Source organism: Brienomyrus brachyistius, chromosome 10 (genome assembly GCF_023856365.1).
Source record: "Brienomyrus brachyistius isolate T26 chromosome 10, BBRACH_0.4, whole genome shotgun sequence".
NCBI classification, from domain to species: Eukaryota; Metazoa; Chordata; class Actinopteri; order Osteoglossiformes; family Mormyridae; genus Brienomyrus; species Brienomyrus brachyistius.
The window spans coordinates 26311023-26328542 of record NC_064542.1 but is presented as its reverse complement, the minus strand read 5'-3'; the positions used below and the strand labels follow the sequence as shown (position 1 = coordinate 26328542).

General features: G+C 46.4%; 1 protein-coding gene across 20 annotated transcripts in view; it reads left to right on the top strand.

Annotated features, from left to right (window-relative positions):
• The window catches only part of mark2b (MAP/microtubule affinity-regulating kinase 2b), a 42134-nt gene that overhangs the window by 15590 nt on the left and 9024 nt on the right, over positions 1–17520 (top strand). For 6 of the 20 annotated variants that reach the window (XM_049029766.1, XM_049029760.1, XM_049029764.1 and 3 more), the window contains exons 3-16: positions 1078–1131; positions 2302–2350; positions 2731–2796; positions 3044–3114; positions 3449–3505; positions 5108–5344; positions 5436–5555; positions 6100–6202; positions 6481–6593; positions 6689–6824; positions 6923–7071; positions 9865–9959; positions 11909–12097; positions 15020–15283. In XM_049029766.1, coding sequence (XP_048885723.1) covers positions 1078–1131; positions 2302–2350; positions 2731–2796; positions 3044–3114; positions 3449–3505; positions 5108–5344; positions 5436–5555; positions 6100–6202; positions 6481–6593; positions 6689–6824; positions 6923–7071; positions 9865–9959; positions 11909–12097; positions 15020–15283 — 1703 coding nt within the window. The remainder of the gene's footprint in view (positions 1–1077; positions 1132–2301; positions 2351–2730; positions 2797–3043; positions 3115–3448; positions 3506–5107; positions 5345–5435; positions 5556–6099; positions 6203–6480; positions 6594–6688; positions 6825–6922; positions 7072–9864; positions 9960–11908; positions 12098–15019; positions 15284–17520) is intronic. The other 14 variants (XM_049029772.1, XM_049029768.1, XM_049029767.1 and 11 more) reach the window with 11 other exon arrangements.

The following is a 17520-nucleotide window of genomic DNA, read 5'->3' as shown; positions in this document are numbered from 1 at the left end:
AAGTGGCCGTTCGTTCTTCCTGTTATGATCTTAAATTTACATCGACCAAAGGCTGAAAGGTCAGGGACCATATGATTGCATTGGATTTTTTTTCTTAGAGATCAGAAAACGGGGAAAGATGCCGGTGATGTTCTCCCACATCTCAGCTCTCAGTAATGCTCCTCGTGTCTGTGAGTGGCGAGGTCGGCCCGCGACTGAGAACGGGGAGGCCTGAGGATGTTCGCTCGCTTCCTCCTCTGTTTATTGTGTGCCTGGCCGGAGCCTCTCGATTGGAAGCAGAACACTTAACATTCAGCTGTGAGCTGGTCTGTTGTTTTGATGGCCGGGCCTGTCGGTGTGTGACCGAGCCGTGCCTGACACGCCGATAACGTCCCATGTGATCCGCTGGCAGGGAGGGCACCCGGAAAATCAAGGCACTGTCCTCTTTTCGCGAGCAAAATGGACGGCCTGTTTCCGAGAAACACTCGGGAGGGGGTGAATTCTTTACTCGGCCCTATTGTGGTGGTGTTCTATTAAAATATTTTGCCACGGTGTGATTTTATAATCGTATGAGTAAATCTCATTTCTGGGGAGGAACTCGCTTATAGCAGGGTCTTCGTACCTTTTAATGAAAGCGTGTGTTGACAGAGGTTAAACTCTTCCAGGAACCAGGAATCTGAAGGAGTGCACATTAGTCATACTGACCAAGAATGAGATTTGACTGAATGTAGTTAATTGCACAAAAATCGGCAGAGCAAAAAACAGTGAAAGAAGTCTTCAGTTAAGCGCAGTTGCTATATGCGGAATATTTTTGTTTTCAAATTTCTACTGATATGTTTTGGAGCGTGATCAGATTAAATGGCCTTGCTGAAATGTCTCTAGTTAATCCAAATTAGAATTAAATATTTGAAATAAGGTTATGGTGCATTGAAATGTTGCCATTGTTTCATCGTATTGATGATGGATTGATGCTCATGCAAGATACTCATACTCATAAAGAAGGGATCGACCATCCAGTATATGGAGGTTTTGCTTCTCATCAATGGTGCATCTACAGAAGCTGTACCTCCTTGCTTTATGTCTCTTATCTTGCTCCAGGTGGCTGTGAAAATCATTGATAAAACTCAGCTGAATTCCTCCAGTCTCCAGAAGGTAAGTGTGATGTCTTGCCAACCCTGTGCTGTCATTTCCTTCATCATTACTTTGCTTCCTTCTATCATCATTATTTTGCACGTACATCTTTAATGTCTAAAGTAATGGTGATGGGTTCTGAGTTGCAGGGAACTGTTATGACAGCCAGAGAAGTTTATTTGTAGTGTGAAGAGGGCTCACGCATCCCAAATTTCCGCAGAAAAGGCGGCGCTGATCCAGCTCACGCTGTTGTTCCTTATGTCGTATGCTGATTGTGCTCAGGAGTTCCGTAGCGCTGCAGCATAATCGCCATTGTTCTCTCGGGGGCCGGGGAGGGCACTTACATCATGCCGGGTGTCCCAGCTGTCTGCCGATAAACACTTCCCAGTGACGTGCTGCCGACTCGCTGGCTTTCAGCGAGGTACCTCCTGGAGTCGCTTTAGCTCTCCTGGGCAGCACCTTGCCGCTCACAGTGACAGACTGGTTGCATGCTGATGCCCTGAGTTTTGTGGGAGATCAGACATGTGGCCTTTTTATGCGTCCCGCGGTGCTCAGAGGGGACTTGCTGTCAGCAGGGTGTGACAGAAAGTTTTGATAATAAACAGGAAGAATTCATTTTAGCCAGATGTGACTAAGACCAGTCTGAGTGGCGTTTCCAGCAAATATGGTGATGTTCCAGAAGGCTATTTGATGATACCAGTAAGAAGTTCATAGTCCTGGAATCTTTTCTTTCTTTATGTAATTGCTCTACACTCTCTCTCTCTCTCTCTCTCTCTCTCTCTCCCCCTCTCACCCTCAACTAACCTTTTCTGCTTTCTAGCTCTCATCTGACTCCCTCTCTCTCTGCCCTTCTCAATAGCAGGTTTATTCCTGCCTGTGTCCCAGGGGCTAAGGGGCAAAACTGGGGTAATTAGAGGAAATGAGGGTAAAATGCTTCCTGGAGTTGACGTTGTGTATGTTAGGATACACACACTTATAAAGGCCAGGCACTAATAAGTAAGTCCAGCAGTCTGACACACCCATGAGCGCTCCTGCTCTTCTTAAAAGTACTCATGACATTTATAGGGTCAAGATGTCTTTTGTTAATAATGCTCACCCCAGCCCCCCACCCCCACCGGATCAAAAAGCATGCAGATACAGATCTAGGTATGACTAACTCTGAGTTCTCCCTGCTCCCTCTGTGTACTCCAGCTCTTTCGAGAGGTGAGAATCATGAAGTTGTTGAATCACCCTAATATTGGTGAGTATGCCTATGCGCACACGGCTTGTACTGCTCTGGGGGCTCTTCGATGTGCTGTGGTGGAGACCTCAGCTCTGGGGGGAGGGGAGATTGACCATTTCTGTACCGGTTTGTTACTTTTTTTTCTTAATAAACAAAACCAACGGGTAACTCGACTGATAGTAAGAATAAATGAGTGACTGACCCCTCTTCTTTTACTGGTGTTTTGCTTACAATATTAAAATGTTGTCTGTAATGCGTATAAACGTGCATGGCTAAAAGGAGAAAAGAAGTACAAGATTAGCGGGCGAGGTCACCTGACACCGTGGTTGGTGTCACTGCAATACCTAGTGCTTTTGTTTTTAATGATGATGCTTTTCCTCTCCTCCCTCTGTTTGCAGTTAAGTTATTTGAAGTCATAGAAACTGAGAAGACGCTGTACTTGGTTATGGAGTACGCCAGTGGGGGTAGGTGGTTCAGTCACCACTCATTTAGCACTTTTACATCAGTCCCCCCCCCCCACACCCACCCATCTTGAAGGAATTGTGAGGTTTACAGGCTCCTGTTTTTAGTGACCTAATCGGGCAGTTGCTCTGTTTGTGTGAGGAAAGCCGTCCTTGATATTTAAGAGTTGGAGCTAAGAGGAGGCCGGACGAAGTGACTGTCTGACTGTAAGCAGCAGGACTCCTGACTCCCCGTCTCTCTGTCCCCAAGGTGAAGTGTTTGATTACCTCGTCGCTCACGGGCGGATGAAAGAGAAAGAAGCCCGGGCCAAGTTCAGACAGGTGGGAGGCCGCCGCGCTTCAGTGCTGTGGAATATCAAGTCTGCCCAGTGGCCGCAACCTGTGGACTTGGCCTCTGGGCGGGCCTGGGGAACCGTCTTGTTCCCGTTGAGTAAATGTTAAGTCTCCCGGGTTTGTCCAGGCGGCCTCATGGTGTTCTGTGGGGTCCCCATCTCATGGGGGCAGATGTGTTAATTAGTGAGGGAACGTCTCTGCTTCATGAGATGGGAGCTGGGCAAAAGACTCAGGTCTCATTCAGCTGCTTGAGGTGCCAGGTTATGTCTGTCAAGCTGTAGCCGAACCCCCCAGGCCTAACAGTCATATCTTCTCTCTGCAGATCGTGTCAGCAGTGCAGTACTGTCACCAGAAGTGCATAGTGCACAGAGATCTGAAGGTGAGGCCGCAGATGGGCGCTCGCAGCACTGCGTGTCTGTTTAATGAAGACTTCCTGTTTGCTTTTTCTCCCGTTTGTTTACTGCAGCGTTTCCCAATCCACTCCTTGGGGACCCGCAGACAGTCCACGTTTTTGCTCACTCTCAGCTTCCTGCCAGACAGTCCACGTTTTACTGGGAGCTGGGAGGGACCTAAAATGTGAACTGTCCCCGAGGAGCGGATTGGGAAACACTGGTTTACGACATTGCCTTTTGATTCTTTCTTCTCCCCTTGGGGCGTCGTCAAAATGCAATATTGATTTCTGTGTCCCGTCCTATATATAAAAAGGACGCATTCTTCCTTTTCTTTAAAGGCATTACAATATGGGATATTTGGACTGGGCTTGTAGTCAACCCACTTGAGTCACACAATGTATTGTTAGAATAACACAGACATCACTGGGCTGTGCCGACTGCCTAAGCGACGCTCCTTCATGTCACACTTTTTCATCTGAATTCCCACTCACACAGAGGGGAGACGGCATGGATGCTGAGCGTGATAAGAACCATGTTATAGCAGCGATGCTATTGCGATGACAAGCAGGTTCCTGCACACTGAGGCCTCCCCGGTTATTGTTTTTGTGGCTGCTGTCGTATCGGCTCTTGCTCAAATTCATACTCTGCTCAATCACAATGTTCTTCTTCTGACTCTCCCTGCTCATCTCTTTCATCATATTCACTGTTCCTGTGCCGGAGACCGTGCTGTTGGATTTCCCAGTTTCTGTTCACTGGCCAGATTCGGGGCAGACAGGCTCACACGATGCAATAGACTGTATATGATTGCATTATGCACATTGTTATATTTGTCCATATCATTTTAATATATTGTCTTGATTTGTCCTTGATTGTTTTGCATGGCACCTCAAAGTAAACTCCTTGTATGTTGGAGTACTTGCTGATAAATAAATGATTCTGATTCCAATATTGTCTGTTCTAATATGTTGTAATTTTGTATGGGGCACTCAGGCATTGAGACTGACTGATGCTTTTGTTATAAGGAATACATTTCAGAGGAGATCCCACAGATATTTCGGAACCTACTACAGAGTGTAGCACTGTGATGCTTCACCCTCATTGCTTTATGTGGTGATTTTACCTGTCCGTCAGCTTTTCAATTCAGACAAACTGTTAGTAGAGGAATCCTGTCTTGATGTGCAGGATCCTAACCCACCTCCCAAGTGGCTGTGGGGGTTTGGATCCAAACTCATAGCCAACGACAGTGTAATATTAAGCATGTGTATTCTTGGGTAATTCTGACATGTTGATATTACGTTGACCACTAGGAATAATTAAGTTTAGCATTTTGCTGGCCTAAAAATGCATGTGCATCTTTTTTTCCTCTTGGGTTTAAAAATTTCGTTTCACTTGCTGATGCTGTTATTGAAGATATTGCTATAAATAAATATGAGTAGGATAAAAGGAGAAAATTAGCCTAAGTGCGGATTTCAAACCTCACTCGAACTTTCATTTGGGGGCTTGATGTGCCTCCTAGCTGATTAGTCTCCAGAACGTCGGCTTTTCTGCCCCTTTCATCCACCCCCCCTCCCAATCTCTGCCCTCCCCAGGCGGAGAACCTGCTCCTTGACAGCGACATGAACATCAAAATCGCCGACTTTGGCTTCAGCAATGAGTTCACACTGGGCAATAAGCTGGACACCTTCTGCGGCAGCCCCCCCTATGCAGCCCCCGAGCTTTTCCAGGGCAAGAAGTACGACGGGCCCGAGGTGGACGTCTGGAGCCTGGGGGTCATCCTCTACACGCTGGTCAGCGGATCGCTGCCTTTCGACGGCCAGAACCTCAAGGTGTGCGAGAACTCGGAGGAGAACATGCTGCTTGCTTACCTACAGTGTCCCCATCACACGTCCATCACCTCCTTTACCGTTTGCTTCCCAGGAGCTGCGTGAGCGAGTGCTTCGGGGAAAGTACAGGATCCCCTTCTACATGTCCACTGACTGCGAGAACCTGCTGAAAAAATTCCTAATCTTGAACCCCACCAAGCGGGGCAGCTTAGAGGTTGGTGTTTGGTGACACGTTGAAGATGACCCTCTCCGGTCAAACGGAGCCGGACACGTCTGCAAACACAAGCTTTCAGTTTGGAAGCGTGGTTTTCGGTGTGATACTGCAGTATCGCCTGCATTTTTCCCTACTGTATATTTCACGCCACAGCAGAATTAGAGATAGTTAAAGCTCCGCTATGCATAATACATGGTGCCGTCCAGCTGTGAGTCACTAGGCCTCCATCCTCTTAGTCTGAAGCATCCTTAGCGCCACTGATTGCCAGCTCTCTCTCTGTCTCTCTCACATACACACACACAGAGCTTAGGTATCTATATCTTTGTGGGGACTCTCCACTCCTTTCTATGGGCATAACCCTAATGCCAACAATGACGACCTCAACCCCTACCCAGCCCTATCCTTATCCATAAGTAACCAAGTAAAATTTAAGACTTTTGGCTCACACACACACACACACACACACACACACACACACTGCTGTTTTATATCCCTGCAACCTCTCTTTTTTCTGCTCTCTTGCCTGCTGCCTGTTTGGGTCCAGCAGCAGATCATGAAGGACCGGTGGATGAACGTGGGACACGAGGAAGAGGAGCTTAAGCCATATGTAGAGCCAAAGCCTGACTACAACGACCCCAGGCGGACAGGTCAGGGGGCAGATGGATGTGCGGGAATCATTATTAACCTCTGTGAGGGTGGAGCTGGTTATGGTCACCAGTCTAGTAGTTCTCTTGGTTACCAGTTTGATGTATTCACTGTTTGACCTGACACAGTGGGTAAGGGGATTTAATTTGCCTGAATTCTCTATTTATTTTTATCCCCAGTGGTTTACAACTTCTGTGTTAATACACAAGTCTACTGTGATTCCCTTACTTGAAATTAGCGTGACACTACTTCCATGGGACTCTTCATTTTTCCCCGGTAGACATCATGCTTCAGATGGGCTACTCTCAAGAAGAGATCCAGGACTCCCTTGTCAACCAAACATACAATGACGTAATGGCTACGTACCTTTTGTTGGACTACAGGACCTCAGAGGTGCACATTGTACTGACACACGCCTGACTCACACTTTCAGGTCGAAATAGGTCTGAGTGCTCTAACGCTCACATCCCCTTGTCTGTTCCGTTCAGATGGACGAAGGTGCCAACGTAACAATAAAAGCCCGTCCAGTGAATGACCTCACAAACAGTAATGTGCAGTCCCCTCCCCACAAGGTACAGCGCAGCGTCTCGTCTAACTCCAAGCCTCGAAGAACCACAGACCAGGGTAAGTAGTATTAGTATTAAACATGACTCGCTCCCTAATGTCCAAAATAAGGTTTGCGCCCGGCTTCTCCTCCTCAAACTCAATGGCCTTTTGCTCAGGCTCCTCATCCTACTCCAAGCGCTCCCAGGGAGATGGCAAGCACACGACTGAGGATTCGACGAGGAAAACGTCCAGCGGCTCCACCAAAGTCCCCCCCAGCCCCCTGGCTCCGGGTGACCACGCAAAAGGCCCCCCTAGCCCCTCCCCTGTGAGTACGAATGGCCCTGTGAACTTTCTGTGTAGGCAGGCCTCACAGCTCGCCAGTCGTTCCGCTGCACCAAGTTCCGAACATTTGGTACTAAAAAAAAAAAAAAAATCAGTAGTCCTTTTTTCCTAAACCAGCTGAGGTACTCATTTGGTCCTTTGGGAAGGGACTTGCAAATATGTTCGTTGTGTATTGTAGAATGACGAACTCAGAAAACAACGATAAAGTAAAAAAATATATATATGTAATATTAATGGATGCATAGACAAATGAAGAAACCGAAGCTTTCTTTAATTGCGATCGGATTGGAAGAAGGGCTGTGAAATATCGTGGGATTGGGAGTTCAAAATTTATTTCTCCAAAACTCATCTGTGAATTAAAGACCATGGAGTGCATGCAGAGCTCACCCAAAAGCAGTGGTGGTAAACTTTAAACAGATTTACTTAAACATGTACTGGATAATCTTAAAAAGGAACAGTCATTAAAATTGCAAAGCTTGTGGGGGTGCTAAAGAGTAAAGAGATCTAAAGAGATCGAACATGGCCATAGCTTTTCTGTAGGAGAATCATTTGCAAACATCTGATAACGCTGGAATTAAAGGGGACTGGGTGGACCAGGCATGTCATTCTGTTTACAATTGCAAGGCCAGAGGAACAGCTGTTCTAATTATAAAAACATTCTGTTTGTCGCATCAAATGTGGAAGCAGATTTTAATGGCTAATATATTATTGTTGTAGGTAAACTGTAACATCCCAGTCATTTTGGCCATCATTTAAATCTAAATTATGATGACACAACGGTTTTGTAAAAATATTTGCTGAACTTCCAAACCTCGATACACATTCTCTTGTCATGGGAGGAGACATGAACGTCTGAGGTTTAATTATCAGGCCACAGTTATCTCAGATCTATGACTTATACTTGACTTTCATGCTGTTTTAATACATTACTCCTTTTGTACCTGAGCTTTGTTGATTTTATTTCGAGTGAAATTAGATAATTTCTTGAGATCAATCAAACACCAGAAATGTCCTCTCTGGTAGTGTGGGAATCACTGAAAGCCTATTTAAGGAGGCAGATTATATCATGTAGTGCACAGCTTATGAAAATTCACACGCATCGCCATGAGAAATTAACAACTGAGATTTCTCAGTTGGATCCAGCTCTGGTTATTGCTCCATCTGCTGATATAACTAAACCACGTGTTGGAACAAAATTCGCCATCAGACCTGCAAATAGAGAGGACAAAAAACTGCTAGTCAGACCATCTCAGAGATGAATGACGGCCCCAGTACTAAGCACCTTGAACACTGTGTAACCAACAAATGCTTCCAAAAGTTCTATTCCACATTATAAACACCTCAGAATCCCCTAAGAATGCTTGCATGTTAGACACATGTTTGAGAACATAGATACCCGCAAAATTAACAGTGAAACTTTGATACACCGATCACTGAAGGGGAAATCTCAACCGCGGTCAAGTCACTAATTCATATGAACTAATTCCTCCATGAACTCGCTCCCACCCTGTTGTTAGTTTGTGCTGCATCCGTGAAAGTTGGTTCTTTGCCCCCCACTGTGCACCAGGCTGAGAAATTGAACGTAACGTTTCCCTATATGCTATATATGATATACTTTTGTGCCTGTCCCATCCTGTAATTAGTCTACCAAAAGTTCTTAGCTTGTTAACTGACTTTGGTAAGATTTTGCGGTTTAAGGCTAATCTACAAAAACATGAATTTATACCCATCAATTTGGCAGCTGTGAATGTTAACTTTTATCCACTGCCATTTGGGGCTGCACTATATCACATCATGATGCACCCCCCACATGCGCAATAATCGCCCGGGCTTTAGGTGACGGGCGAAACATTTGTCCAAATGCCGGCTTTTTGATACTATACAGACGTTTACTTATACCCAAATTTTTCTTTTTGCTATCTTTTTCCTTCTTTTTTTTTTAGTTATCATTCCTTTTTTTAAATTCTATTTGCCTATTTTTTCTCATGTCTTCTTTCACTTGCTTTATTTATGACTTTATTTGTGGGGTGGGGCTCTGCTGGAGCAGGATAAATGTTCATATTTTGCTGTTTGTATTAAAAGCAAAAAAAAACGAGCATCGAACAAAAAACTTGTAAAGCTTGCTAAGGTTCGTTACCTGTGAGAGAGTAAAATATTTTAGTGAAATTTAAAGCCCCCCCCCCCACACTATAAAGCCTGGAGAGTATGAAGGTATTAAAAAGTCTGACCTCAGCCCAGCTGGTGATCGCATTCCTTGTAATGTGAGAACTGCAAGTGCTTAACATACAATGTCGATATTAATATTGTGTGTCGCCCAGCCCTCTCTCGTGTGGTGACATCATTCTGTGCTCAGACCAGTTTTTCACACCAGGGGAAAACCATCACGGGAAGAACCATTCACTGGTTTTGAAGTGCCTAAAGTTTGGTACCTGGTGCAGTGGAAAAGTGCCCTTAGGGAATAGCGGACGGACAGGGAAAACTAATCGGTTCCTTATCCTTAGTTAAATGAAATAATTATTTAATTTAAAGGATTCTGTAAAATTTGGAACGATGAGTCTTGATATCTAATAGTAACATTTATCTGAATTTTAAACCAGCTAGTGGAGAAAACTGGTACAGATGTCAGATGTAGGATTCCGTGTGTGTGTGGGGCGGGGGGCTTTCTGGCAGGGGTAGCCTCGGGTTTTGTACGTGGTGGCATTTCCTAAAGTAACCTGGCTCGCGCTGTCATCTGAATGCGCTTGTCCTGACCCCATGCCCACAAATTGTCTTACAGAACAACATCCTGTCCACTGGTACAAGCCGGAGCAGGAACTCCCCCCTCACTGAGGGGGCCACTCTGGGACAAGGGGTACAGAACGGCAAGGACAGGTACCAGCCATCCAGCAGCGTCGACTCCTCCAGTTTTATTTCTGCGTAGCGATTTTTGGCACTTTCCCCCAGGTGATTTAGTCTGGATGGCAAATGGGCTCCTACTGATCCTTCACACGCCCACTGACACATCAGCACGTCAAACTTTGGGGGGGAGGGTGGGGGTGGCATGTGCAGGGTTGGGATTCCTGCTTGTGGACAATGTGGTGCTGGTGATCTCCGGAACACGCCTTTGTTTTTACTGTAAGCACGCAAGGAGATACTCGTGCACAAGCCCGAACACTGTCTTGGCGTAGAGCATGCGTAGGGGGACTGAGTCGCAGCCTAAGCAGGCTCGCCGAGCAGCGGTAGGGCACCTGAAGCACGCTTGCGGGTCCCTTGGGGCTCCTCCCTGCCTGCCTTTCTGCCTTTGGCTCTGTTGGTCTGTGTCTGCTGCACACGCAGTGTCCAGTGGGAGCTGCCCCCAGCCCCCCCCCCCCCCGGGACACATGCTGACCTCTGCCACGCACACCCCACACTTTGCACATATTTCACTTTTCAGTCATCCACATCGCCCCCCCCCTCTGCTTGTGGGACATACCCATGGCCACCTCCATGCCTCCCCTCTCATCCCCCTTGCCATGGAGGGACACTTCACTCCTGGGGGTTTGATTTTCGACCACGAGTGCCATGTTGTGTGTCATGCTACTTTTTTAACAAACTTTTGGAAATGCATATAATTTTACATATACATTTCCAGAAGAACATTTTGTGTGTGTTAATTCATTTTCATTACTAGTTGATTAATTGAGAATATCTGTCCATGTTGTCTGCTTTTGATATTTGTATCATTCCTGTTTTATTGTTGTGATTTAACCCTTGTGAACGTTAACCAATATTGTGTGTGATGTCGTCATTTCTGTTCCAAAGGGATTAAACTAGCATTTGACGCAGATATAAACCACCGATTTTAAGGTCTCTGCTTCCTGCAATAGGCTTCATATTTGTTCCTCATGGTGAGATTAAATATTTGTTTAGTTGCAGGCATGTTTAATCCCTTTAGAATGGTCTGTCTGTCTTTGCCTTGACTGTGCCTGACTCTGTGTGAGAATGAATTCGGGGCCAACAATAGAGATATAATAGATGCTGTTATAGAAGGGATTGGGCAATAAAGGATATAGAGTTGACCTCCTTACGTGACCTAAAATCAAAGTATATGTTAATTGGCATGGGGTGTGAGTTATGTCCGGAATAATTACTGTCTTTGGACATCTATAATACCTTTTTAAAACATAGGTGTCAAACTGCTCAATAGAAGCTGCTGGTAACATCTATTACATAATAATACATTTATATAGTGATTTTCAAGAACCCCAAAGACACTTAACAGGCAAAAGGGGTCATAAAGGGACTGATATCAAAGTAAATGCAGATACCTTGGTCTTATTGGTTGGTTTTACTTATTCCAGAGTTTGGCTGTGTAGCATGAATTCTATATTTTAGGGGAAATAATTTTTAAACATGATTAGCGCCACTCAAAGTGGGAAGAGTAGCAGCTTTCTGAAGACATTAAATCAGTCGACGAGTGGATATTAAAGACCTGAGCCAAGTCAGAGTGGTTTAGAGTGGTTGTACTTGTGTGTAGAATGCAGGAAAGTGTCAGTGAAAGGAATATACTAAGGAAAGAATGTCACATACTGATTTTAAGCTGAAATTTTTGTTTATGCCTGGATCTGGTCAGTCAGCCAAGCTGGTTGGGGGAGCTGTTTTTGTGATCGTACACCTGAAAGCAGAAGTTCAGGCCTTGTGTGTGTGCGTGTGTCTGCTTGTGCGTGTGTGTTCACCTTTGCTCCACTGTTCTTCCCTGTGTGTTCTGTATGGCTTCTAACCTGTGGACCCCACGCCCTCTGTGCCCCACCCATCTCATGGGAGGGGTGCCGCCGGGGATGTTGTTGGTTTTCTCCCCTCAGCCTGAACACCCCCGGGTCCCGCGCCTCCACCGCCTCGGCAGCTGCTGTCCTCACCTCCTCCTCTTCCTCCCGCTCCCGTCACCAAAAGTCCCTGTCCTCCTCTGCCCACCCCAGTCCCCTCGACTTCCACGCACAGCGCCCCAGGCAAGTGGCAGACACGCAGGAGCGAGAGGAGCTCGCCCGGAGGCGGTACGCGGCCGGCAGAGGAGGCGCACTTGGGGCCGTGGCGGTTCTGCGCTCTCAGGGCGAACAGGAAGATGATCTCGCATTTCCCAGAAGTTAAACATTAAGCCGGGAGATGGTAGTTATGGGCGAATGGTGAAGCTGGGCAGGAACAGCACAGATTAAGATGGCTTTCGAGGGCTATCAAAGGCTATCGAGGGCTATCCACTGGCCCCTGAACCGTTATAGCCCATCTTACTTAAGGGCTTTTGCTCCACATCTCCGCGCGTCTAGCCTTTAAAGCCAACATGTTGCTGATCGCTAACGGCAGCCCCGATTTACGAGCCCCCCCCCCCCCACCTCCATCTTTCGTACACTTCTCACCACGTATGGCTCTTGCTGTACTTGGTCCTGGAGAGCCCAGTTCCTCCTGTGCTCTTGCCTCACCTCCTGCTTTGCCAGCTGTCATTCGGGGTGCGGCGCCATGAGTTACGGCATTTCGGCGAAGGGAATAGGAGTCCAGTGGCAGGTCTGTTGGTACAAAATTGTAGGAAATGAATACCTTGCCTGTCCACATCTTGCGATATCGTTTTTGGTGTTGAGCTAGTCCAAGTGGTGGCCAAAGGCAGCAGTGTGGTAGGCAGCAGGACTGGTATCGTCATTAAGTGTCCAACTTTAGTGCTGTAGCCAATTACATAAAGTGTCTTTGAAGTCTGTTAAGCAGCTGAATGTAAATCTCATGAGTGTATCTCTGGATACAATTGAGTACACTTCTGTTTTTCCTTTTTTGGAACAAAAAATGGTTAGAAAAGTATTGGGAAAGGCAGTTAAAATGGATCCCATTTTTAAATACAATAGCTAAACAGAGAAGCTGCATATGTTAGAGCTGTTATTTGTGTTTGTGAGATAGTGCTTTAAGGCTGATCTGTTACATGCAGTGAACTTGGGCTTTTCAGAACCTGGTTGGGGAAGCTGCATGTGTTGGAGCAGTTAGGTGTGTGTGTGGGATAGTGCTTTAAGGCTGATCTGTTACATGCAGTGAACTTGGGCTCTTCAGGACCTGGTTGGGGACCCCTGACAAAAGGTACCGTGGGCAGCATCAAGTCTGCTGACTGTGCAGCCGTGCAAGCGTCACATATGCGGTCTGAGGTATATATGGCTAAATATGTGTACACACACTGGTGAGGAGCAGGAACGGTGCAGTTCTGTGAAACATCGTTCCTGACATCTCCATTTCAGTCTCATTGATTTGCTGACACTGCAACGGTGTGTTGTCATTGGGGTGGTAATTTTAGGTACTTTGACAAAATTGCAGCAAAACTTACACAGTTTAGATCAGTGGTTCTCAACTTTTTTTGCACCGCAATCCAATTTTTACCAAGCCAGCTCAGTCACGAGCCTACATCAAGTATATGTTTAAATTAACGCTATGATGTAGCATACAGTGCACTCTGCAATTTACGCCTATCAATGCCTGTAGCACAAATATGATTGGATGCGCCAGTGAATTTTAAATTAAGCGTCTGAGTTTTGGCTTCTTGGATTGGTTGAGTGTTCACTAATTTTGCGCTGAGCATATGCAGACCCATTTCTAGGATTAATTCTAAGATTGGGGCTAGGAAATCTGATCGTAGGTCAGCCTAAGAACGTGCTGATCTTAAAATGCTTACATTTCCAACTCAGCCTCGCGACCCTTTCTGAACTTACCACGACCCAAATGTGGGTCACAGCCCATGGGTTGAGAATCACTGGTTTAGATTCTCAGCGTAGGTAATGGATGTATTCTGTAAAATGACTGTGTGTGTGTATATATATATATATTTGTGTATCCCTCAGTACTCGTCATATGGTGTGGGCCGGACTGCCCTGCTGTGCCGTGCATGAGCGTGCCTTTCTAAAGAAGCGCTATAGTGAAAGTGTCAACCAGAGCCTTAGTGGTCGTGCGAAACATGAGGCTTCAGGACATAAGGTTGGCGGGACTGTGACCAAATAATTTAATCCATTTCTCTTTAGTTACGGCACCATTTCGCCTTCAGGTAGCACCTGCATCGATTGGTAGTTCAGCATAATCCCAACCACCATGAATGTTGAAACCTCATTTGTCCCATGACTACTGACATCATACTGTAATGGGCAACTCTTACAGGGACTAAAGAAAGAGATGCACACCATGTTGACCTCACACATCAATCCGATCCTCTTAGAACTGAATTGCCCCTTGGACTTATTAACAGCCCCTGCCCTGGGTAACCATCGGTAACATGGGTGTTTCATATATCACCAGTGAAGAGTCTCGCCCCCTCTCTTTGCCCATGTACGCTGACCATTCATAGTGCCGCTACTGCTAGCATTAGCCATTGTCAGTGTTCTTGTCATTTATGCATTTATCCTTTTAATCTGTTTTTCTAGCAAAAATAGAAAGTCTTCCTGTTAGTGTAGCGCAAGCTAAAACCTTGGCTTCCTTTAAGTCAGAGCTAGATGAGAGTCTAACAACTCTGAGCTATTAGTTGAGTTCTCCCCAAACGAGCTAGATGGGCCGAATGGCCTCCTCTTGTCTGTAAACTACTTATGTTCCTAAAATGCTAAAGTGTTATGGCGACCGGTTGAAAACGGTGTGCTTACAGGAAATGTCGAATATTGATTTTATTACAGGGGCCAGTAGAATGTTCTGGCCATATCAGGTCTGCGGGGCCCTGACGGCTCTGTTGTGTGTTTGTAAAATGAAGAGCAGCCGGGTTCAGGCAGTCCCACATGCTGCACAGGGCCGCCTTCAGCATGCTCCTGTGTTTTGATTTATGAATCTGCCTCTTTGAGTTGTTGAATTTTTGTTCCTCTTCAAAAAATAGTATTGTACCTGTGGTGTGGGGTCTTGGGGTTCCTGGTGAAGGGTTCCTGGTGAAGCGTGCCTGAGCACTGCTGTATCATAATTTTTCTTCGAAATATGTGCAGCACTGCTCCTCAAAGATATCCTGGGGTGTCTCCCTCGGCCCAAAATGTCAGCAGCGCCGCGGTGACGGACCGCACCAACTTCCCCAGAGGAGTGGCCAGCCGAAGCACTTTCCATGCTGGTCAGCAGAGGGCGACGAAGGACCAGCAGGCCTCAGCCTACAATGGCCCCCCTGCCTCCCCTTCCCTCTCCCATGGGACGAGCCAGCCGCGGCGTCCCGGAGCTGCAGGCATCTTCAGCAAGTTCACTTCGAAGTTTGTGCGCAGGTAAGACTGTCATGGTGGGGGGCGGCGCCTGTAAGGTTAGGGCTTCGGTTGGCTGTTTGTGGTGTGTGGGGGGGAAATGGTTCAGCTTTGGTGGAGTTTGTCGGGAGAAGGGTGGTGGAGGGGTAGGAGGTAGAGATAGTGATAGAGAGCCGATGAATGAAAGAGGCACGAGAAGGGGGGCTGCATTTAGAGAAGATCTCCGTTTAATCCCCTCCTCTCATCCCTCTTCAGTTTTCTGTTGTCTTTGGATTTCAGAAAAATGTTTCAAACTAGTGTAGCAGCTTAGGCCTCTGCTTCTGTGTATTGCTCCTTGCTGGGGTTTGTCTCTGGGGGGTGGGATGTGAATTAGAGCTTACAGGGAAATGGTTTGAGGTGCAGCATTATGTGGGGCCAAGGTGTGTGGCATGTCGTCCATGGGGAGGAAACTTGGTCTTGCTGCTCCCACTCTCAGTACCTGAACAAATGAGGTGCAGCAGGTGGTGAGCGGTGCTGAAGGCCGGGCTGTAAGCTTCTGGGAACACTGGGAAGGTAAAGATGTACTAATGGGCAGTGATTCTAGCTTACGCCTCATTTTGGGGAGCTTCGGTGTGACTCGCTCTGATTGCTGAGGACCACCATGTCTGGCGATTATGGTTTGCTGACAAAATCAAAAAGACCGGCCTTTGCTTTTGTCAGTCATCTTTGACTTGTTCCTTTTTTCATAAAACATTGGCTCTTTTTTTGGGTCCGATCAGCGAGAGCTAATTTGCGTTCCAAGAACTGTTATTACAGTTTCACAAAACCTTTGGTTCTTGATCAGGAGAAATGAACATCTCTGGCTCCAAGTGTTGTGTTTCTGCATCACATGGTTACTTGCGTGCATGTCAGCCCTGCCCAAGTCAGAATGAAAATGAAATTTTTGCTGCCGCATCACAGTTTCAAAAAATCAGTAACAGGTAATTGGTGGTAAATTTAAAACCTTTTTGTCAAAAACGGACAAGAGCTGTGAAAACCTTCAGGTCTGAAAGTTTTAAGTATTCACTTCAGAAGTGCCAAAGCAAAAATCTGCCAGCATTTATATAAATATATTTTTAAATAAATAAAAACACTGTCACACACAACTAACTTGCAGCTGTCTTGGGCAAGAGCAGCGCTGGCTGATTTTCTCTGGGCTGCATCAGGTTAAGTGCTAATTTAGCACTGTGTCCTTCACAGTCCAGAGTGACAGGTGAGAGATACCTCTTCCCATGGATTTATTTCTGTGCACAAACTAAATCGACGCACAGAGTCACGCGCACACACGAAAACAACACCCCTCCTATATGTCTGGGGACTTCACACTAACGGCTCATTGTAATTAACCATCCTTAACTCCAAACTGCCAGCACTCTGAAAGTAATGGGGAACAGGTACAAGTTTTTAAAGCGCTTTATTATTTTCTTGGGACATTACCACTGGGACTCCGGTTTCCCCCCACATTCCAAAGACATGCTGAGGCTAATTGGAGTTGCTAAATTGCCCGTAGGTGTGCATGTGTGTGTGAATGGTGTGTGAGTGTGCCCTGCGATGGGCTGGCCCCCCATCCTGGGTTGTTCCCTGCCTCGTGCCCATTGCTTCCGGGATAGGCTCTGGACCCCCCGTGACCCAATAGGATAAGCGGTTTGGAAAATGGATGGATGGATGGATGGATTACCACTGGGTTTGAGGAAATTGTCCTCCTAAATAGCAGAGCTTCTCCAAATTGCTGGGACCTGGGTTCACACAAACAGGGGCTATGAATGCACATGGAGATGCTTTTTCTAATGCTGCGGAGCAGGGGAGAGAGATGAGGATGCTGTAATACCCAGTGGCTTGCTTCACGTACTTTTGATTAAAGTACTGCTCTCTCCTGCTAATTAAAACACATGTTAAAATCTGCAGGGAAGCCCTGTGTTGTGTTGGGTTTCAGGCTCTCGGTGTTTAATCACCGGAGCTCTATGCTGGCCGCTGCTGATGACAGTGGCCATAATTCTACAGGTTTATGGGGCTCCTGGAGGTACCTGAGAGAGAGAAAGCCCTCCTCTTCGAGGAATGTTCGTGTCCCCTCTACTAGATGTATTATAATAATTTCCTGTGCCGAGCTTCAGAACAGCTAATGAGGAATGCCCTCAGAATCAGATCACCCCGAGGATGGGCCAGCCAGTGTGTAAAGCAGTGTGACAGCTACATTACCACTCTGTTTCATCATGGTCGCAGCTCTGAGCTCTGATACATGCTAT